This window comes from Neomonachus schauinslandi, chromosome 6 (genome assembly GCF_002201575.2).
Source record: "Neomonachus schauinslandi chromosome 6, ASM220157v2, whole genome shotgun sequence".
Classification (NCBI taxonomy): Eukaryota; Metazoa; Chordata; class Mammalia; order Carnivora; family Phocidae; genus Neomonachus; species Neomonachus schauinslandi.
The window spans coordinates 124,212,090-124,236,054 of NC_058408.1; the positions used below are offsets into that span (position 1 = coordinate 124,212,090).

Consider the following 23,965-nt stretch of genomic DNA (forward strand, 5'->3'; position numbering starts at 1 on the left):
CTACTGGAGGGGCTGGGCTGGTAAGAGCAGGGAGCGTGTCTGACCCAGGTTTGGCTCTTGGAACATGCGCAGTCTTCACAGACGGTGACGGGCGAAAAATGCGGAGGGCGCGATTACATAGACGCTGGTTCTGATTGGTTATCGTTCGCGCGCGAGGGGTCGTGCCGACTCGTCGCCAAGTAAACAGGCTGGGTAGGGGCGGGGCCAGCGAGGCGCCGCGACCTGGTTGGCCAGTCGGGGGTTGGGGGTTTCGCGGATTGGTCCCGGGCCGGAGCTCAGCTGTGGAGCGTACCGGGAACCGGAGCCGGCGGCCTGAGGGATGGACGAAACGAGCCCACTGGTGTCCCCCGAACGGGCCCAACCCCCGGACTACACCTTCCCGTCCGGCTCGGGCGTTCACTTTCCGCAGGTGCCGGGGGGCGCGGTCCGAGTGGCGGCGGCGGCTGGCCCGGCCCCCTCTCCGCCGGGCTCGCCAGGCCACGACCGGGAGCGGCAGCCACTGCTAGATCGGGCTCGGGGCGCGGCGGCCCAAGGCCAGACCCAAACCGTGGCGGCGCAGGCCCAAGCCCTGGCCGCCCAGGCGGCGGCGGCGGCGCACGCCGCGCAGGCCCACCGCGAGCGGAACGAGTTCCCGGAGGACCCCGAGTTCGAGGCGGTGGTGCGGCAGGCCGAGGTGGCCATCGAGCGCTGCATCTTCCCCGAGCGCATCTACCAGGGCTCCAGCGGAAGCTACTTCGTCAAGGACCCTCAGGGGGTGAGAGCGGGGTGGGGGCCGCCGCCGCCTTTGGGGAGGGTGGGCCTGTCCGGGGGAGTTAGCAGCTTCGCACAGCCAGAGGGAGAAGGGGGGTTGAAAGGCTGCAAAAGGGAGAAACTTCACAGTGCAGAGCCGCTTGGCAAGATTTTGGAATGCCCCTGAGGACTGGAGATGGAGAAGCTCTGCGGACTGAAGAAGTAAATCAGAACCTATTTGGTGGGGGAGGAGTGAGCGGAGAATGAAAAGAGGAAATTGACCAGATACAGGCAAGGGGCCCGGCGGTGTGGTGGGGCAATCGGCCTGTCGACGGAGACGCGCGGGGAGATGCTACTTTCTAGTAGATCCCTTAGCTTTAAACTACGGAGACTGCTATTCGGCCATTGTCCTACAGATTTGAGCTTTGGGCCCATTTCCTCTTTTTGGACCGAACCAGCGTTGTCGCTGTTCACTGAGGAGGACGGGTGATCCATCAAGGGCTCTGAGGGTTCAGTTCCAGCCTTCTGTGTTGTGGGGATGTCTACCACCGTCCCAGGTCTCTTGCTGGCAGACGTCAGTGATGGAGTGGGTGGACTTAAACCAGTTTCATCTGTCCTGGTTATTGCTCACTTCTGGGAGATTGTTCAAATTCTTTTTTATGGTTCTTCAGTAAAGAATGCGGAGTTTTAGAAACACAGGACTGCCTGCTACCTTTTACTTTCATTTCTCTCCTAGGACTATCAGCAGTTTGCTTTTTAGCTCAGGCAAAGTGTTCGCTGACCTTTATTTTTTGTCCCTTGCATATGTATAAAGGGGGATGGGGATGAGATGGGTTGGGATGGGACATGGGGTGACCAGGGCAGCTGAGAGGTGACTTTATTCTTTTGATAGCTGCAGAAGAATTTAAGGCATTTATCTCAAACCAGAGGTATCATTGGAATATCAGTGGGTCAAAACATATTAACTTTTCCCTGTCAGAGTTCTCAGATGGGCCAGAATGGTTTATTGGAAAAATATACTATTGTTATACTTATTAAAATAATGGTTGTCAAATCTCCTGCAAATTTTTGCTGTGTCTCTCCTGGGTGAACTCTTTAGATGGGTGGTATGCTGTTCTTAGAGGAGTGCCGAGTGGCCAGGATCGACTCTGACTTGTAGCCCTTGGTTAGGTTCATTGAATGATCTGGTCATTCTCCCAGATGTTGTTGTCCCTGAATTATCAAGAACCAGAAAGCAATTCTGCCATCAGTGCAATTAACATAAACTGAGTTGGGGAAGTTGGGGAAAACTTTGGGAATAATAGGTCTTTCCAAGTCCCTCAAGTAAGGGAGCACTGAGTTAAATTGAAAGCTCAAAGGGGAACCATTACTTCTAGAATATAAGAACAGTGGGTGTCCTGAGGTCTAAATGTTATTAGCAAGATACTTTAATTTTTTATGTAAGTGGTTTTTATTTTATTTTACTTTTTTTTTTTTAGCTTGTTGGCTGATGTAAGAAGGGACTAATTATCTTTGATAGGTATAGGAACAGGAGGAAGGTTTTTATTTTTCTTTCATGACACTTTACAGCTTTGTTGGAAGTGTGTCAGGTCAGCTGAGAAGTGATCTGGTGCTCTGACAGGTGGGAGTAATAAGATCTTTCACTTCTACCTGGCAGGTAAATTCACTACCACCTCTGTGCATAGGCTACAGAGAATGACAGACTGCGGGTATGTTCCTTGGTGATTTGCAGGATCCCAGGGTCTAAATCCTGGCCACTGTCCTTTCTTCGAGAGGAAGTCAAAACACATATGCCCTGACAAAACTTATTAAGATAACCATCTTGCTCCCACTGAGGAAAATGTGGTTCAGAGCAGAGGACCGCTTCCTAAATGCTGTGGTGGGTTACAATGAACCACAGGCTCACTGTAGTTGGTCGTGTCATCTTTGGCCCTGCTCCAAATGTGTTTGTTTATTTTATTTAACAAATAACGTAGATAGCACTTACTATATGCTAGGTACTGTTTTAAGTGCTTCACGAATAATAATTCTAGCACTTATAACACCCTTGGAAGTAGGTACTATTATTATCCCCACAGATGATGACATCAAGGCACACAGTATAACTAATTTGCTTAGGGTCTTAACAGCTAGTAAGTAGGAGGCAGGATTCAGACCCAGGCCAACCGGCTCCAGAATTCATGCTCCTAAAAACTATGCAGTGCTGCGTCAAAGTTAGTCATCTGAATTTCTGCTTCCTCTTTTCATCTACCATATTGGTTAGGATTACATTTGGCTATGTGTGGCAGAAAATTTAAAATAATAATGACTTGAATAAAAATACATTAACTCTCACAGAGGAAATCTCTAGGCTGCCCAGGGCTGGCATGGCAATATGAACAATGTGCATCCTTCCATCCAACTGATGAGCCATCCCTAGCATGTGGCTTCCACTTCATGATCCAAGATGGCTACTCAGACTGCAGACATCTTGTCTGTTTTTTTTTTCTTTTTTTTAAAGATTTTATTTATTTATTTGAGAGAGAGAATGAGAGACAGAGAGCATGAGAGGGAGGAGGGTCAGAGGGAGAAGCAGACCCCCCGCTGAGCAGGGAGCCCGATGCGGGACTCGATCCCGGGACTCCAGGATCATGACCTGAGCCGAAGGCAGTCGCTTAACCAACTGAGCCACCCAGGCGCCCAAGATTTTATTTATTTATTTGACAGGGAGAGACACAGCGAGAGAGGGAACACAAGCAGGGGGAGTGGGAGAGGGAGAAGCAGGCTCCCCTCAGAGCAGGGAGCCCGATGCGGGACTCGATCCCAGGACGCTGGGATCATGACCTGAGCTGAAGGCAGTCGCTTAACCAACTGAGCCACCCAGGCGCCCCATCTTGTCTGTTTTTCAACCAGTTGGAAGAAGGAAAGGAGAGGGAGAGTATGCCCTCTTCCTTTAAGATATTTCATAGAAGTTGCACCAGACTCTTTCTATATTCCGTTGTTCAGAACTTAACTGCAGTAGTGGTTGGGGACTGTAGTCTTTATTTTGCCCCACACGTGGAGTCCCGTGTCCAAGGAAGAAGAGGGAACAGAGATTGGGGGAACCAGCAGTTTCTGCCAGACCTGCTTTTGGAGCTAGAGAGGCTAGAAGGTTCTTGAAGATAATAGCCCTGATTTCATTTCCCAATTTAGGATGGTTTCTCCCTCAGGGCAAGCAAGTGGAGACCTAGAGAACAGTAAGATGGAAAATGCTAGATTAGAAGGCATGGTAGAGAGTGCTCATATTACCCTCCTCACTTGCATTCTTCTGCTTTCTGGTCTTATGCTCAGTCACCTATGAAAATATTTTTTGAGCATTTTCTGTTTTGTGAGGCTAGTAATATTATATGTTCATATTGCCAAGAATCATAGAATAGCATGTGATTCATTAGTTTATTAAGAAGATTAAATGCGATATTACACATGAAAGCCTTTGGCATAGTTCCTGGTACATAGCAGGAGCTCCAAGTGTTTTGCCTTTTGTTAAGTTAATGCCCACTGACCTCTGGATTAGGGTTTCTTGGATACATGGCATTGAATAAAGCAAAAGTAGTATAATTTTGAGATGATGATTTTATGACCACTGAGAATAGTAATTTATTAGATAATGTTAATTGGTATTTGCTTCAAAATTTTATGGATACTGCTCACATGTTCTAGGAACTAGGCCTTATATCGTAATTACTTACGTAATTTACGTAAGTATCGTAAAATACTTATCCATCAGGAGCTTGTCATGAAAATGGTACAGATTTTTTTTTTCATTTTTCAAATATAAAATTATGTTATAGTCCTGAGTGTGCTTCTTCCAACTACCTGTGCCCTCCCAAGAAATTCTGATGTCCTTATACGTGGTTGAGAGCAACACTGATAGCCCAACAAAGAATAAAGATCTCAAACAGAATAATTTTTTAAATTCTTATTTATTTGAGAGCGAGAGTGAGAGAGAGAGCGTGTGCAAGCACAGAGGGAGAGGGAGAAGCAGACTCCCCACTGAGCAGAGAGCTGGACTTGGGGCTCGATACCAGGACCCTGAGATCACGACCTGAGCCGAAGGCAGATGCTTAATGGCACCCCCAGAATAACTTTTTTTTTTCCTAAAATGTTAAGAGGTAGTCAAGTTTGTATGTCATATTTAGATATAGTTCTTGAGGTTTTTAAGCATCATTACCGTCTATTGTAGGGACCTGTCCCAGGCCACCAGTTGTAACGGATGAGACAGGTTGGGTCAATGGCAGTGGATAGGAAAATAAATACAGTCTAAATCTCTTCTGTTGGCATTCTGTTTGGATCCCGTCTTCTTTCAGGGTCTCATATATTTGGAGTAGCCCATCCCTCTCTTTTCTGAGAGTTAACATGTAAATAAGGCTTCTCTGCCTAAATAGGAGTGCTGTTTCTATCCGACTCCCAATACAGGATACAGCAGTTGTCTGAGGCTGAAGGACCTGTAGGAATCCTTTTAGGAGTGCCCAGGTCAAAATTATTTTTATAACAATTTTAAGACTATTTGCCATTTTCATTCTTACTTCCTTGTGTGTGCACAGTGGAGATTCCCAGGGGCTACATGGTGTGTGATATCGAAACAGACTGAATATTAAGATGTTGAAAATACAGTTGCCTTTTATTAAGCCAGACACTAGAGAGATTGCAAAAATGTGAAACAGTGCCTGCCTTTTCACTAAAAATTGTTTTTGAAAATAGTTATTTTTCACAAAAACATAGCACCCATATTAACATGTAATAGGTTAATTTTTATTAAATGAATTAACAGTCTTAACATTTCAGTTTTAATTTGTAATACAGCAAATGTAGGGTTTACCCACATAAACAAAAGTTTTGGGGGTCTTTAATAATTAAGAGTTTAAAGGGATCTTCAGACCAAAATGTTGGAGAATCATCAGCTTCACGTTTACCAAATTAAAAAAAAAAACCCGACTTTTATAAGAAGTTATTTCTGTGTATTTCACTGTACAATATGAGTGATGTGCTTGAACTACCTTAAATTTTAGTGTCACATAATACCTCCTCCTTGGGGCTGCTGGATAGATAGAGAAAACTCTTTGCGTTCCAGGTCCCAGTATTTGGTTCGGGTTCTGTCACCAGCCAGTGAGTGGCCTCCTGATTCCTGTGCAGTTCTCTTTGGATCCCCAGTTCCATTGCTGCTGCTGCTTAAGCTCCCTGTACCTCAGCCCTTTCATTAAAGGAGGGTTAGTCAGTGGGTGGTAAGGAAAGGCATTTGAAAAATATTGGCGGGGCACCTGGGTGGCTCAGTCGTTAAGCATCTGCCTTTGGCTGAGGTCATGGTCCCAGGGTCCTGGGATCGAGCCCCGCATCAGGCTCCCTGCTCCGCGGGAAGCCTGCTACTCCCTCTCCCACTCCCCTGTTTGTGTTCCCTCTCTCGCTGTGTCTCTCTCTGTCAGATAAATAAAATCTTTAAAAAAAAAAAAAATTGGCATCAAACCGAAGCTTACTCCTAATTAAATGTAAGAAAGGAATTGAAAGTATAGTAAAGAAGAGAGAGGAGAATGAGAAAAATTAGGCAGTAGACATTTTCTTTCTCAACCAAATAGTGGTGGGTGCCTTTCTGATTTGAGTAGTTCTTGAGTATTCTTGAGTATTCAGGAATACAGCTGAAAATGTGAAGTTCACGTCAGCTTTGGAAATTAGGCCTGAGGCTGTGTCATGTATCATCCAGCAAACCTGCGGCGCTCACACACTGTCTTACACAAATGAAGGACTGAGCACATGTTAGCAGAACTGAACTGAACTGAGGCCATGCTTAGTCCTGAAGGGCACTTGTCTCCCTTCCTGCCTAATAATCTTTCTGTTCATCCATCCTTCTCACCCTACTGTCCCTCCATTTGTCCAGTCCAAACGTTATTATTTAATGAACCCTGTGTGATACTGAGGTAGTGATGGTCACTAATGCTTTCACAGTCCTCAAGATGCTTTCCGATTCTCCTGTTGGAAGGAAATGGAGAAGTTTGAGAGGTGAGTCTGTAAATGGGGCTTTGGCTGCGATCTTGGCCTTCAGTTTCTGCTTTCTTTAATGGAGGAATTTAGGCCTCAGTCCTGGTATTTTTCAGCCCTGCTAATAAGATTGTCTTGGTCTTCCTTCCGCTGGGAAGCAGCCTGCCGAACTCCACATTGTACCTCAGTTGAACTGACTGTTAAGTTGTGGGGGATGTGCCTCAAGCTGTCCTGTGGTTTTACTGTCTAGTTCCAGAGAGTTACCATGGACTCATCGGTCATTCTCTGAGTGATAGGAGTCTCTTGTTACTGCTGCTGTGTGGTTTGGAGCCCAGGGTTCTGGGGGTACAGAGCCAGGAATATTGCTAACTTAGGCCTTTTGCTAGCCATTTTGGATAAAAAGATAAATCTGAAGGCCTAGGATATGAATTTATGCATTTGACTTTCCCCAGTGAATCAGTAAGGTTGTTTGTGTTTAAGAATAAATTGATTCCTTTGGAGGGAGGAGAGTTCTGTATTTTTCTTGTCCTCTCAAATTCTTGCAAGGCTTCTTGAAAGAACTAGCCTCAAGATGGACCAATTATTGTTGGAGACATGTATCTAGCCAGTTCCTAATATGAGTACATACTTAATGCAGGCAGATGGGCGTATGTTTTCTGCTGTGACCTGCCTGTCAGGAAGTGACACTCAGAGGAAAATGTCTTATGACCCAGACTAGCTTGAGTTGGCTGTGGGGTGAGAGAGAGGGAGAGTCATATGATACAAAGATGAATCACTTGGAGAGCATATTTACTTTTCTTCCTTTGAAAGTACCAGTTTGGGGACTAGAGGGAATGAGACAAATGTGAAATAACCGTGGAGGGCTGCCTGGCCTAGGGAGGAAGACTCCAGAAGGGAGGCCCATGGTTTTGGGGTTGCAGCAGCATCCCATATTTCTAAGGACCTCTGAGGATTAAGTTCTCACCTGCAAGAGAAGATGGATTTTAATCTTTGTGGGCTCTCATGTCCTAATCTCTTGCCTATCAGAGTTACTTAAAAGAACCCTAGTGTAATCAGATGGCAGATTCTTTTTCATGCTGTCAGTTTTTCCTTCCATTGCTTTTTCTTAGTTTGTCATTCCTAAACTTTTTATTTTAAGGTTTTGTTAACACCCAGGGAGTGAGATAATAAGACTGATAGAGGAAATCAAGCACTGCTGGAGTTTTTTTAACCTCATAGCATAATACCTTATTCATTTCCTTTCAGTTGGTACTTTTTTGAGCTTTTACCTAATTGATGCAGAGCAACAGTTAGTATGAATTTACCTTGGAAGTTGGGGTTTGATGGTGTGAAAATCTGTTTTACCATGTATACTAGATGTGGCATCTTCTTTGGCCACAGCCCTTTCTGGCAGTGGGTCTCTTAGCTGCACACATGAGCTGTGTCTTCCACTTACAAGCTGGGGAGAAGCCAGTGTCTGTCTTTAGGGATTGTCTGCCTGTGCCTTCTCGTTTCTTTCTAGAGTCCTGCTGACCTGGTCTGTGACCCACTTTAATCAATTTGCCTTTAACATCCTATTTTTCTTTTCTCTGTGTAGAAGATCACTGCTGTCTTCAAACCCAAGAACGAAGAGCCATATGGGCACCTTAATCCTAAGTGGACCAAGTGGCTGCAGAAGCTATGCTGTCCCTGCTGCTTTGGTCGTGACTGCCTTGTCCTCAACCAGGGCTATCTCTCAGAGGCAGGGGCCAGTCTGGTGGACCAAAAACTGGAACTCAACATTGTACCCCGTACAAAGGTCAGTGACCTGTCTCCAGGGAGCCTTACTGCCTATCCAGAGTTTTCCTGGGCCTGCTACCTGTTAATGGAGCCATTAGGTCCAAGGAGGGCTATGTATGCCCTGAATCTAGAGCTCTCAGCCTTTTTGGGGGGAAGGTAGTAGATGTAGGCTCATGATTTGATCATCTGATGGAAGCTATCCTGAGAAGGATACACATAAAATTTTCGCATACAATTTCAGGAAATTCACTGACCCTCTGATGCACATTTATGGGTTTCCCGGGTCTTTCGATCCCAGGTAACTGCGAGCTGGTTAGAAACCTAGCTACTTTTGTAGCTCATTCTCTTAGATTTCCGAGCTATTCCATGATTTAGATATGTTCTAAAACGGACTAACTGATGTTAGCTAGTCACTCTGGCAAGGAGGAGTCTAGGATGGGCTGAGGGTTAGAGTAAAGGTCTGGCTTGAACCTGTATGGGGAACTGACATGGAATTCTCATCCATCTTTATGCTATGGGAAACTGGTACTTATCTGAACATAACAAAATTGGGTCCCAGATCCAGGCAAATCCACACTTAGAATGAATTTGCACACACCTTATATGTGTGATAGACTTAGCTTAGGTTCTGAGCCCTGCCACCCCTTCAGTATGCTGAAATACAGAATTGATTGCATACATTTTACTGATGCCAGGTGAAAAGCCCCTGTACTACAGGTGTCCAGGAAACTTTCCGAGGGTTGTGAGGGGAAGGAATGCCTGCTGGTCAGCATATGAACATTCAAGGACACATCCTCACCCATTTAGTATGTGTGGCTACCTGAGGTTTAGTAACAACTTAAGGTGGAACTCTGATATGATGCCCTAAGGCTGCAGGGGCATCTTTGTAGCTATGGGCCTTAATCCTCTGAGAATCTGATGAAAGCTAGAGATGTCGTTCCCAGAAAAAATTCATATATTTACAATTGTTGTTTTGCATATAATTTCATGGGGATGGTTCATGGACCAGTTGGGAGTCCATTCATTGACCTTGTAAGGACCATGCCAATAGACTAAAGACCCCTGCTTGAGGTTTTCTTTGCAGGTTTAGATAGTAGACTCTGTGGGCAAAGAGACTGATCAGCAGACAGGAGCTTCCCTTCAAACCTATTTTTTCTGTTTTCCCAGGGTCTTTTAGAAGAAATTGTGATTGTTGTGGTTGTTTAACTGTCTGCTCCTTTATCGCCAAACTCCAAACAATCAGCCAACTGGTTTGTAAGTTTGTAGAAGTCAGGGACCGTTTCTTGAAATTTCCTCTTACTCTCAGCACCTAGCAAAGTACTGTGGGTTTTTTTGTTTGTTTTTGTTTTTGCTTTGAGAGAGAGTGTGCACATGAGCTGGAGGGCGGGGCGTGGGGGGAGCAGAGGGAGAGGGAGAATCTCAAGCAGGCTCCACGCTCAGCGCAATCTCATGACCCTGAGGTAGTGATCTGAGCCAAAATCAGGAGTCGGACACTTAACCGACTGAACCACCCAGGTGCCCCAAGCAAAGTACTGTTTTTGGTAAGTATTCGGTAAGTGCCAGCTGAGTCAGTGAGTGAATATCAAAACATGAGGGACAATCCTAGAGATCCCCCAACTCAGATCTATGGGGATAGTGTTTGCTTATAGCTCCCACTGACATCTGATTCATTGCCTGGCCTTGTACAGCTCATTACTTCCCTTTATGCTTTAGTTCTGTCTGTACACAGAGTTAAATAGCATACTTTGAACATCTTGTATGATAATTAATGCTCCAAAGATCTCCTGCCTAACCTGAATTCCTCCTACTAGGCCCCTCCTAGACTCTAAACATTCTTTTAAATACTCCTTGCTCATCACTGTAATTCCCTTTCTTTACTAGGTAAATAGCAGTCTGCACCTGGCCCTGTGCGTGTTCTGCCTGTGTTTCTGGAGAGTAGTGCCTAAGAATCAGGGCTTGAGTCACAGTTCTGGCTCTGCAGCTCTTGATTGGGTGACCCTTAGCAAGTCACTTAAGACACCCCCACATGCTTTGCGTGCTCAGTTTCCTCACTATAAAAATAAGGATATAAGTAGTTCCTACTTTATGGGGCGGCTATTAAGATTACACAGGATAATCCATGTAAAACACGGAGCCCAGTGCCTTGGCACAATGTAAATACTCCATATGTCTTAGCCTGTGGTACTTTTATGACAATTCTAATCATAATAGAATGTCACTTGCCATGATCCTGTTCTACCCCATCTCTGGTCTTCCTCTTTCCCTGTTAGATGTTTCCCTGTTTGATGTTTTGCATCAAAAAGTCAGCAACAGCAAAATATTAGTCCTCCATGAGACTGAAATGAGACAGAACTTTGCAAGTTTAACCTACAGCTGCTGGAGAATAGTGAGAGGAGGTGTCTCCTCTCCCACCCTCCCCACCGTTGTGACAGGATTCTATCCAGTTAATGAGAGCATCTGTCACTATGGGAACAGGGCTCATGTTATGATGGAGCTTCAAATAGTAAGGCTCCAGGTCTCACTCGATAGCTTGTTTCTGCTCTCTGTTACTGTAAGGTTTCGGGTTATGATAGTTTCATTAGTCATAGAGAAAAAAGTGGGTTGTTACAGAGAGCGATCGAAAATAAATCTGAGGGGCGCCTGGGTGGCTGAGTCGTTAAGCGTCTACCTTCGGCTCAGGTCATGATCCCAGGGTCCTGGGATCGAGCCCTACATCGGGCTCCCTGCTCTGCGGGAAGCCTGCTTCTCCCTCTCCCACTCCCCCTGCTTGTGTTCCCTCTCTCGCTGTGTCTCTCTCTGTCAAATAAATAAATAAAATCTTTAAAAAAAATAAATAAAAAATAAATCTGATTGGGGGGAAAGGGTGGTTTATTGCTTGAGAGAGAGAGGGTTTTCACTGTGGAAACTGGCAAGGTATTCTTAGGAAAGCCTTTTTTCTCCTTAACTTCTGTGCTTGTGCTTCCTGGGCAGAGATTGCCAACCTACTGTACCTTGCACATCCATTGTAGATACTCCTGTTAACTTTGGATGGACAGATGAATGGCTAGGAGGGAGGGAATGATTTTGTCCCTCTCTAAGATTCATAGGCACAATAATTATTTGTAATGAATTTTGCAAGGCTTAGAAAAGAAAGAATTTTAAATTTGATTTTAGTTATTTATATGCTGAGACTCACTTGTTGCTATCTCTGAAAGAAGCTTGTAACTCATTCATGCATTCACTTAATAAATATATATTTTTTTAAGATTTTATTTATTTATTTGAGAGAGAGAGAACACATGAGAGGGGATAGGGTCAGAGGACGAAGCAGACTCCCTGCTGAGCAGGGAGCCCGATGCGGGACTTGATCCAGGGACTCCAGGATCATGACCTGAGCCGAAGGCAGTCGCTTAACCAACTGAGCCACCTAGGCGCCCCACTTAGTAAATATTTAATGAGCATGTGCCAGCCACTGTGTTAGGTGCTGAAGATGCTAATATGAATAAAATAAGATGTTCTCTTTTCCCCCCCAAATCTCGAGTCTTAAGAGAGAGGTTAGATGTATAAATGGATAATCACAAGATGGTGTGATAAGGGTGATAATTGACATACATACAGATTACAGTGATATTACCACAATTTGACAATCAAGTGTAATATTTTGGGGGGGGGGTGGGACAGAGGGAGAGGAAGAGAGAGAATCTTAAGCAGGCTCCACGCCCAGTGCGGAGACTGACGTGGGACTCGATCATGACCTGAGCCGAAATCAAGAGTTGGACGCTTAACCAACTGAGCCACTCAGGTGCCCCAATGAAGTGTAATATTGATGGCCCATTAAAACATGTTTTTTTGAAGGGTTCATGGGTGGCTCAGTCGGTTAAACATCTGCCTTTAGCTCAGGTCATGATCCTGGGGTCCTGGGCAGAGAGCTGGGAGCCTGTTTCCTGCTTCTGCTTCTCCCTCTGCCCCTCCACCCCTCTCATGCCCTCTCTCTCTTTCTCTCTCTCTCTCTCAAAGAAATAAATACAGTCTTTAAAAAAATGTTTTTTTTGAATAGGCAATGCGGGCATCTAGTGTAGAAATCAGAAGGCACAGTAGGGTAAACAGAGAAGAGCAGTCTAGCCTCTCTCCCACTTTTGCCTTCCAGCCACTCCATTTCCTTTCTCAGGGGCAGCTTCTGGTACTAGTTTCTTGTGTAATATTCCAGATATAGTCTACATAGATATGCATGTTATATAGCAATTCACTAAAGATTAAAACCCATTTTAATGTTTATTTTTTAATTTTTTTTAAGGTTTTATTTATTTGACAGAGCACAAGTAGGCAGAGCAGTAGATGGAGGGAGAGGGAGAAGCAGACTCCCCGCTGAGCAGAGAGCCTGATGCGGGGCCCAGTCCCAGGACCCTGGGATCGTGACCTGAGCTGAAGGCAGATGCTTAACCGACTGAGCCACCCAGGCTCCCCTAATGTTTATTTTTAAAATGTGAATAAATTGCACATAGTACAGAATTCAAAAGAAATAAAAGGGTATAGAGTGAATCGCAATTTGTTTTTATCTGGAGAGAAAAATAGGCCCTGGGCCCTCTTCTAACCCAGGAGATGGCTGTCTTAGGGGAATTCTTGCTAGCTGCTATAACAATTCCTGAATCTCAGTGGTTGAATGGATCTTGCTCACATCGTAGACTCATGCCAGTTAGGCAGCTCTCCCAGATCCCTTGTCATCCGTGTAGTGACCAGAGATCTAAGATCCTTCCATGATGTGGTTTTGCCATCTCCAAGCCCTTCATTTCCAGCTGCACAGGTTGGGGAGTGTGAACTAAGGATCATGGGAGATTTAAGGGGCCAGGCCCGGAAGTGATATACAGACATCACTTTGTCAACATTCCGTTGGCCTGAACTGCTCATATTAGAAAGGCTGAGAAGTGCATTCTTTCTGCATCCCCTGGAAGAGGAACAGTATTGGTGAGCATCCAGGTATTCCCTGCCATAGTGATATATTTCCTTATACTCGACTGTAACCTAGGTATCTGTTCTCTTTCCACTGTAGGTAGTATACCTGGCCAGTGATACCTTCAACTATAGTGCCATTGACCGAGTGAAGTCCAGGGGCAAGCGGCTTGCGCTAGAGAAAGTGCCAAAAGTTGGGCAGCGGTTTAATCGCATCGGGCTACCACCAAAGGTATACACTGCACCTGTGTGGCTTAGTAAAGGTGATGATGTGTGGTGGCATGACCATCCAAGTGCTGAAACAAGGCACCTGGAGACTTGCATATAGACACGTGAATAGCCTGCCCTGAGGCGCCCGTCTTCCTCATTTCTGAGGGTCTAAGGTTTGCGGAATAATTCTCCAGAGAACAGAGCCCCTAACTTTTTCACTTTACTCCTCTGGCCCATTTAGATGCGCTTCTTGAATTTGGACGGGCAGTCACTCTCATGACCTTTTTCTGACATAAACGCCGTAGGGCATTATGGGCCACCCGGCTCACTCCTGGGCTCTCTGGACTTGAGCCGGAGGGAAATACCTTTATTCCTGCTCTTTGGCTGCAGGTTGGTTCATTCCAGCTCTTTGTTGAAGGCTACAAAGATGCAGACTACTGGCTACGGCGTTTTGAAGCAGAACCTCTCCCGGAGAACACTAACCGGCAGCTACTGCTGCAGTTTGAGCGGCTGGTGGTGCTGGACTACATCATCCGCAACACTGGTGAGCAGCTGTGGGCAGCCTGGGGCCTGTGCTAGACCACTGTGAGGTACTCCATACCAGAGTGCCTTCTTGAGACGAAGGTTTCCTAAGTCAGAAGGGCCTTGAAAATAATTTTCCAAGACAAGCTTTGTTCAGGCACATCATGTGTGGTTATCAGAGGTAGTGAATCCTGGAGCCAGTAGTTACTAATGTTTTATCTTAACCTCTTTCCCGGTCCCAGACGGAAGACACACTGGCTCTTCCAAAGCAACATCAGGGATACTTTTGCCCTTGATCCCTATTTACTCATAGTAGCAAGAGCTATCACAGGACAGTTTTGTCTTTAAGTACCTCGTATTAGTGGACTCATACAGTATTTGTCACTTTGTGACTGGCTTATTTCACTTAGTATATGCCGCTAAGCTTTATTCATGTTCAGCATATATCAGAATTTCCTATTTAAGGCTGGATATACATTGTATGTATGTACTGTATTTTGCTTATCTATCCGTCAGTGGACACTTGGGTTGCTTCCATGTTTTAGCTCTTGTGAATAATGTTGCTATGAACATGGGTGTAAAATAGCTTTGAGACACTACTTTCATTTCTTTTGAGTATATACCCAGAAGTGGAATTGCTGGGTAATATGGCGGTTCTGTTTAATTTTTTTTAATTGAAGTCTGGTTGACCTATGTTTAATTTTTTGAGGAGCTGCCGTTTTGTTTTCCACAGTGGCTGCACCATTTTTACATTCCCACCAATGGTGCACAGGGGTTCCAGTTTCTCCACCTTTTCGTCACCACTTGTTATTTTCTGGGTTTTGTTTTGTTTTGTTTTTCATTTGTAGCCATCCTGGTAGGTATAATGTGGTCTCTCCTTGTAGTTTTGCATTTCCCTAATTAGTGATGTTGTGAACATCTTTTCATGTACTTTTTGGCCATTTGCATATCTTTGGAGGAATGTCTGTTCAACTCCTTTTCCCATCTTTGAATCACGTTTTTTTGTTGTTGAGTTGTAGGAGTTTTTTAATATATTCGATATTAATTCCTTTTCAAATACATGATTTGCAAATATTTCCTACCATTCCATGGGGTGCCTTTTTATTCTGTTGATAGTATCTTTTGATGCAATTAATTTTTAAATTTTCACGAAGTCCAGTTTGTCTATTTTTTTGTTTATTGTCTGTGCCTTTGGGGTCATATGCAAGAAATTCTTGCCAAATCTAATGCCATGAAGCTTTTGCCCTATGTTTTTGTCTTAAGAGTTTTATAATTTTTGGTCTTAGATTTAGGTCATGGATCCACTTTGAGTTAATTTTTGTATATGGTCTGAGGTAAGGGTCTAACTTCATTTTCTGTATGTGGATATCCAGTTTTCCCAGCACCATCTGTTGAAAAGACTATCTTTTCATCATTGAATGGTCTTGTCACCCTCGTAGAAAACCATTTGATCATACATGCAAAGGTTTATGTCTAGACTGTGTGGTATTTCATTTGTCTATGTGTCCGTTTTTATGCCAATACCACACTATTTTGATTTATATAGCTTTGTATTAAGTTTTGTAATAAGCATAGTTTTGTTTTGTTTGTTTGAGAGAGTACGCGCACACGTGCGCACAAGTGGGGGAGGAGGGGCAGAGGTAGAGAGAGAATCCTAAGCAGGCTCCGTGCCCAGCGCAGAGCCTGACACAGGGCTTGATCTTACAACCCCCAAGATTACAACCTGAGCTGAAACTAAGAGTTGGACACCCAACAGACTGAGCCACTCAGGCGCCCCTATAGTAAGTATAGTTTTATAGTAAGTTTGGAAATTCGGAGGAAGTATGAGTCCCCCAGCTTTGTTCTTTTCTTTCTGGATTGTTTTGTCTATTTGGTATCCCTTGAGATTGCATATAAATTTTAGGATGGGTTTTTCTATTTCTGCAAAAAACATCATTGGGATTTTGATAGGAATTGCATTAAATCTCTAAATAGCTTCAAAGTAGTATTGACGTCTTAACCATATTGAGCCTTCCAATCTGTGAGTGTGGAGTGTCTTTCCATTTATTTATGTCTTCTTTAATTTCTTTCAGCCATGTTTTATAGTTTTTATTATACAAATCTTTCACCTCCTTGGTTAAATTAATTCCTGAGTATTTTATGCTTTTTGATGCTAAATGGAATTGTTTTCTTAATTTGCTTTTTGGATTGTTTGTTGTTAGTAAGTAGAAACACAAGTGATTTTTATGTGTTGACTTTGTACTCTGATACTTTGCTGAGTTTATTTATTCTGATTTTTTTTGTGTGGCATCTTTAGGGTTTTCTACATATAAAATCATATCATCTATAAACAGATAATTTTACCTCTTTCTTTCAAATTTAGATGCCTTTTATTTCTTTCTCATGCGTAATTGCTCTGTTCTTCCAGTACCAAGTTGAATAGAAATGTTGAAAGCGGGCACCTTTGCCTTGTTCTAGATCTTAGAGAAAAGCTTTTGGTCTTTCACCATTGAGGATGATGTTTGTTGTGGTTTTTCATGTATGACTTTTATTATGTTGACATGGGGCTTGATCTCATGACCCTGAGATCATGACTTGAGCTGAAATCAAGAGTTGGATGCTTAACCAACTGAGCCACCCAGGCGCCCCTGCATGGTCTAGTCTTTAGATTTTGTGTTTCTAGGAATTTGGCCATTTCATCTAGGCTATCCAGTTTCTGGGTATACAATTGCCTGTAGTACTCTCTTATAATCCTTTTTATTTTTATTTTGGTAAAATTGGTAGTAATGTCCCTACTTTCATTTCTGATTTTTGCAATTTCAATCTTCTCTTTTTTTTCTTTTTTTTTTTTATTCTTATGTTAATCCCCATACATTACATCATTAGTTTTAGATGTAGTGTTCCATGATTCATTGTTTGTGCATAACACCCAGTGCTCCGTGCAGAACGTGCCCTCTTTAATACCCATCACCGGGCTAACCCATCCTCCCACCACCCCCCCCCAGAACCCTCAGTTTGTTTTTCAGAGTCCATCGTCTCTCATGGTTCGTCTACCCTCCGATTTCCCCCCTTCATTTTTTCTTAAACTAAATATTTAAATGGTTATCTTTTTTTTTTTTTTAAAGATTTTATTTATTTGACAGAGAGAGACACAGCGAGAGAGGGAACACAAGCATGGGGAGTGGGAGAGGGAGAAGCAGGCTTCCACCAAGCAGGGAGCCCGATGCGGGGCTCGATTCCAGGACCCTGGGATCATGACCTGAGCCGAAGGCAGACGCTTAACAACTGAGCCACCCAGGCGCCCCTTAAATGGTTATCAATTTTATTCATCCAGTGAGACAACTGTTATATTTTAGTTTTAGAGCATTTAGTTTATTTATCTATAATGTACATACAGATATATTTGGATTTTCATCCACCATCTTATTTCCTTTCTATTTTGTGTGCTTGTCTTTTTTTTTTCCTACACTTCTTCCTATGATCTCTTTTCTTTCTTGCTTTCTTTTAAAATTATTTTGTAATTAGGGGCACCTGGGTGGCTCATTCGGTTAAGCGTCTGACTCTTGATTTCGGCTCAGGTCATGATCTCAGGGTCATGAGATTGAGCCCAACGTCAGACTCCGTGCTCAGCACAGAGTATGCTTGAGATTCTTTCTCCCTCTCCCTCTGCCCCTCCCTCTGCTCACACGTGCTCTCTCTCTCTCTCTAAATAAGATCTTAAATTATTTTGTAAGTATTTCATTTCTCCCCTCTTTTAGCTCAGAAGTTTATACGCTTTGTCTTTTCCCTTGATGGTTACTCTAAAGATTACCATGTGAATCTTTGATTTCCTATCTCTAGACTTTTATACTATTAGTGTCATACATTTTAATTATATATGCATGTATATATGTATATGTGTATGTGCATATGTAAAACCACTTTTATGTAAAACCACTTTTCTGTAAAACCATAAGATGATATTGTTATTATTATTACTGTTATTAATAATAATTATGGAGACGTTTGAGCATATATAAATAAGCAGAATAGTGAACCTCCATGCACTGGTCATTCCAGCCTTAACAACCATCAGTCCATGACTAATCCTATCCCATTCACACTTCCGTTTACTTATCTTCTTTTATTATTTTAAAGCAAATTACAGATGTAATTTTATTCATAATTGTTTCAGTATGTGTCTCTAAAAGATAACTCTTTAAAAAAAAACACTATCATACTGCAAAAAGCTAATATTTATCTAGATTTACTAATATATTTACCCATTTTATTGCTCTTTCAATTTTCCTGTATCTCCAAGCTTCTGTTTGGGATAATTTTCCTTTGACTTAGAGAATATAGATACACTTTTTTTTTAAGATTTTATTTATTTATTTGAGAGAGAGAAAGAGAGCACAAGCAGGGGAAAGGGCAGAGGGAGAGGGACAAGCCGACTCCTCACTGAGTGGGGAGCCTGAGGCAGGGCCTGATCCGAGGATCCTGGGATCATGACCTGAGTCAAAGTCAGACGCTTAATCTACTGAACCACTCAGGCACCCTGACTTAGAGAATATTTTTTAAAGATTTTTTTTTTTTTTTTTTATTTGAGAGAGAGAATGAGAGACAGAGAGAGCACGAGAGGGGAGAGGATCAGAGGGAGAAGCAGACCCCCCGCTGAGCAGGGAGCCCGATGTGGGACTCGATCCCGGGACTCCAGGATCATGACCTGAGCCGAAGGCAGTCGCTTAACCAGCTGAGCCACCCAGGCGCCCGAGAATATTTTAATACTAGTCTGCTGATGATGAATTTTGGTTTTGTTGGTTTGAAAATGTCTTTATTTCACCTTCATTTTTGTTTTTTGTTTTTTTTTTAAAGATTTTATTTATTTATTTGACAGAGAGAGACACAGCGAGAGAGGGAACACAAGCACGGGGAGTGGGAGAGGGAGAAGCAGGCTTCCCGCCGAGCAGGGAGCCAGATGCGGGGCTTGATGCCAGGACCCTGGGATCATGACCTGAGCCGAAGGCAGACGCTTAACAACTGAGCCACCCAGGCGCCCCTCACCTTCATTTTTTTTTTTTTTTTAAGATTTTATTTATTTATTTGACAGAGAGATAGAGAACACAAGTAGGCAGAGGGAGAGGGAGAAGCAGGCTCCTTGCAGAGCGGGGAGCCCGATATGGGACTCGATCCCAGGACCCTGGGATCATGACCCGAGCCGAAGGCAGCCGCTTAACTGACCGAGCCACCCAGGCAACCCCCTCACCTTCATTTTTGAAGGCTATGTTTGCTGGGCGTAGAATTTGGGATTGGTAGTTATTTTCTTTCAGTAGTTAAAAAAACCCCATTCCATTGTCTTCTGTTCCCATGATTTCTGTGAAGTCAGTTGTTCCTGTATTATTGTTGTTTCTTTGAAGGTAATCTCTCTTTTTCTCTGGCTCCTTTGAGATTTTCCCTGTAGTTGGTTTTCAGAACTTTACTGCAATATGCTTGGTATAGTTTTCTTTGTATTATCCTGTTAGGGATTCACAGTTTCCCTTGAATCAATAGTTTGATAACTTTTGTCAGTTTTGGAAGATTCTCAGCTATTCTCTCTTTATTTTATTTATTTATTTATTTTTAAGTTTAAAAAAACTTACACCCAGCTCTATAACCAGCAGGTGCTCTAGGAGAAAATAAGCCACAAATGATGGACTCCCTGTCTGAATTTCCTTTCTCTCCCAGGTCTCAACACTTTAACTCTTAATGGTCTTGTTAAAATCTCCAGTATCTTCAAGAGATCTGAAAATATTTTATCAATTTTTTATAGGTGTTCTCAGTAGAATGATTGGACCAAGTGCCCAAAATATGTAGTCCATCATGACTGAAAGTGAAAGTCACCCCAGTTTTTTCTAACTTCATGTTTCTGTTCACAGATCGAGGCAATGACAACTGGCTGATTAAATATGACTGTCCAATGGATAGTTCTAGCTCCCGGGTAAGAGACTGATCTGTGTATTAAAGAAGAAGATGAGGTAGTGTGTATGCATAATATAGAAACACATAATAATCAGAGATTAGGTCACATAGGTTCAGAAGAATCAGGATTCACATGTGTTTAAAATTGATAGGTTAATATTTGATAGAGTTTTTCTCAATCTGATTTTTAAGTGGTATCTTATTGAATGATGTTCATAGAGATAGAATGAAGAAAGGTTCAAATATGTTTGGAACATATTACATGCTTTATGCCTTTCTTGGAGATTCACATTGCATAGTAGCACAGTAAAGGTTTGAGAAGTAGTCCATTAAATGAACCTATTTAATTTTGTTTGGCCCAGTGATTTCTAAACTTTTTTAGAATACTTTCCTCATAATAGACCATTCCATAGAACATCAGTTTAGAAAAAGCTGCTTCCTGCAACTTTCCTTACTTTCTCATTGCTTTCATCCTCTACCATGCTTTTCTATTCCTGCTCAGTCTGCACATTTAAAAAAATTAGTAGGAATGCTACCTAGAATAGGAGAGTAAGGTTGACTTTTATTCCTTATAATAAGTTTTTCTTTGTCCAGCTTTATTTAAATAGAATTGACGTATAACATTGTGCAGATTTAAGATGTGCAACGTGGTGATTTAATGCGTGTATATTTTGCCATATGTTTACCACAATAAGGTTAGTTAACACATTCTCATAGTGTTTTTACTTCCTTCTCTAATTGTGGTTCTCATATTTGGTACATGAAGAGCTTATTAAAAATAGATTCTTCAGGCCTTTCCTCCACTAGGTCTGGGGTAAAACTCAGGATTCCATACTTTTTTTTTTAAAGGTTTTATTTTTATTTATTTGACAGAGAGAGCGCATAAGCACAAGCAGGGGGAGGGGCAGAGGGAGATGGAGAAGCAGGCTTCCCGCTGAGCAGGGAGGCTGATGCAGGACTCGATCCCAGGACCCGGGGATCATGACTTGAGCTGAAGGCAGCGCTTAACTGACTGAGCCACCCAGGCGCCCCAGGATCCCATACTTTTAATAAGACCTCCTAGGGGGCGCCTGGGTGGCTCAGTTGGTTAAGCGACTGCCTTCGGCTCAGGTCATGATCCTGGAGTCCCGGGATCGAGTCCCGCGTCGGGCTCCCTGCTCAGCGGGGAGTCTGCTTCTCCCTCTCCCGCTCCTCCCTCTTGTGCTCTCTCTCTCTCTCTCAAATAAATAAAATCTTAAAAAAAAAAAAAAAATAAGACCTCCTAGGGGATTCCGATGCAGGTATCCTCAACCTACATACCCTGTTTCTGTGATGGCACCTGTGAACCTGAAGTATGGAGCCAAACAGACAGTCATGAGAGTGTCTGACAGGCTATCACAGGTAGCCTGCCCCACTCTTTGCAGTCGGCCTTGTCCTTTTCCCTTATCACTGCAATGACAAGAGACTCTTGTGCAAGAGCAGCCAGCCAGCTGGTACCTCCATGGTTCTGTTGTGTCACGGGAAAATGTGGTCACCAGTGAAGTAGCACCTGGTCAAGGTCTACACAGAAGAACCTTGGCTGGCTGATACTTGCTTTTCCTTTTTCCTTTTCATACTCTCAGGACTCTCACTGCCTTTCCCTAGGAGGAAAGGCTTGGAGTTACCTTTGTTATTGTCGGTTTCCTTCTTACCAAGGGCTGTGGCAACTCCTGGGGAAGTGCACCTTTTCTAAGATAAGGGACTCTGAGAACTTTGAAGAGGCCAAGTCAGAGGTGCCGTAAATGTACTAAGTTTAGGAACTGTGGAAACCAGTTCAGAGTTTGACTAAGGATTGGTGCCTGAGGGGGTTGAGGTGGGGTGCTTTGCTACTACTTTGAAGGGCATGAGACGATTGGGACCCTAAGTATTGAGTCTTTCCTTGCTCTTCAGGACACAGACTGGGTGGTGGTGAAGGAGCCTGTTATCAAGGTGGCTGCCATAGACAATGGGCTGGCTTTCCCCCTGAAACATCCTGACTCCTGGAGGGCATGTAAGTCTAAGACCACTGTGGTCTGGCTCTTTTCTTGCTCAGTCTCAGTTTCTCATCTATGCAATGAAGATAATAATGCCTCTACGACAGGATTATTCTAAGACTTCATGGAATAATGCAGCTCATGCATTTAGCACAGTAGTGGGCACATGGCAAGTATGCAGAACACAAGCTGTTATCATCATTTTTACCTTTACATTATTCCTATTAAAAGCACACAGTTGAGTTTTCTCATCTGTGTTTGCATTTTTTCTCGTTCTTTCTGAGGACTATCTGATTTATTCCATTTGTGTTTCTAAATATAAGCTATTGTCAGTGTTCTGTCTTCCTTGTTGACATCCTGGAAGTCAGCTCCTGTTCTGAGAAACTCTTGGAAAGAGAGAGAGATACAAGGAGGGGGTCACTAGCCCCTGTGCAGTACCAGTCTGTCTTCTCAGAAGGAGCATCTGAATATCTCAGTGGCAAGTCACTGGAAGGTCATGTGATGTCTGGGAAAGAGCACCAGCTCTGGGATTCTGCAGTCCTGGGTTTGAATCCTAATTCCTCCACTTACTCTGTAGCCTTTAGGATTAACATCCCTTGTAATTTTCTTTCCTGTTGTATATCATGTGAGAGGGGCGTTCTGCCTTTTGCTGTGCTCTGATAGGTGGAGGACATGGATGGGCAGCTTTGCTTTGTGCTTTTCTTCTTTTCAGATCCCTTTTACTGGGCCTGGTTGCCTCAGGCAAAAGTCCCGTTCTCTCAGGAGATCAAAGATCTGATTCTTCCAAAGATATCGGACCCTAACTTCGTCAAGGACTTGGAGGAGGACCTATATGAACTCTTCAAGGTTAGCCCTGGGAGCCTCAACCTTATAACTGTATAGAAGAAGGAATTTCTAATGGCTTTCAAATGGCTTCTGATACAAGCCAAGAGAGAATGGCTAACACTCTTCTGCCTTGTGTTAGCCAATGAAGAGCGAGCAAGATTCCCACATGTGGACAGCAAGACCTAGTTTGGGGCAGTTTGGAAAAAAACATTGACAGCTGTGATGAATCAGCGTGGGTTAATCCTGCATGTCATGGGGCTGCAGTGTGTCTACAGAGCCCTCCTTTGCAAATGGAGCACTAGGGCCTGGAGTTCTTTAGAGTTAATAATGAGACTCAGGACAAGATATTTACTTGTTCTCTCTTTCCCCATCTGTGAAACAGAGTTCTTAGGGTGGTAGTTAGCTTCACTAAGCCTCATAAGCCTCATGTAAGTTTTCTTTATTAGAAAGTTTCTATTTGGGGGAAGAAAATGGGTTCTTCTGAGGGATTCACGCAGGTTCCATCTCCTGCCCTTTTGCAGAAAGATCCTGGTTTCGACAGGGGCCAGTTCCATAAGCAGATTGCTGTCATGCGGGGACAGGTAAGCCTGGGACTTCCTCCTGGTGTCATCCCTGGGATCTCTCTGGGCGGGTCATATGCTCATATTGAGTAAATGCATAAAGCTTGTGTTTTACACCCTTTGAGTCTATGCCATACTTATTTATGACTCTGTCTTAGCACATGGGAGAAGAAAGGGAGCCCTTTCAAATCTCCCACCTCTTCCATGGTATCCAGTGCTCGGTGAGGCACTATGTGCTCAGTTCTGTGCCAGTTGCTGGGTAGTTCATTGGTAAATTTACCCAGGGGCCCCTGTCCTCAAGTTGCTCAAGGCAGGCCATATGCTTTGGTGCTTATGAGCTAGCCTCTGGAGTCAGACTGCAAGCTCTGAGGCCTTAGGCAAGAGCCTCTGCTTCCTTGTTTATAAAATGTGACAATAATAACACCTTGCACAGTTTGCCAAAGGATTACATAAGATAATGCATATCAAATATTTAGTAAAGACAATTACCTAGCACATGGTTAGTACTCATAAATTGGCTATGGTTATAATTTTTGTTAT

The 23,965-nt window shown here is 43.4% G+C and overlaps 1 protein-coding gene across 1 annotated transcript in view; it reads left to right on the forward strand.

The window, feature by feature from the left end:
- The first annotated feature begins 270 nt into the window (after positions 1-270).
- The window catches only part of PI4K2A (phosphatidylinositol 4-kinase type 2 alpha), a 30,432-nt gene continuing 6,737 nt past the window's right edge, over positions 271-23,965 (forward strand). The window contains exons 1-8 of the mRNA XM_021699552.1: positions 271-754; positions 8,294-8,494; positions 13,502-13,633; positions 14,002-14,155; positions 20,007-20,068; positions 21,958-22,057; positions 22,753-22,886; positions 23,387-23,446. Of these exons, the coding sequence (XP_021555227.1) occupies positions 320-754; positions 8,294-8,494; positions 13,502-13,633; positions 14,002-14,155; positions 20,007-20,068; positions 21,958-22,057; positions 22,753-22,886; positions 23,387-23,446 (1,278 nt within the window). The 5' untranslated portion in view covers positions 271-319. The remainder of the gene's footprint in view (positions 755-8,293; positions 8,495-13,501; positions 13,634-14,001; positions 14,156-20,006; positions 20,069-21,957; positions 22,058-22,752; positions 22,887-23,386; positions 23,447-23,965) is intronic.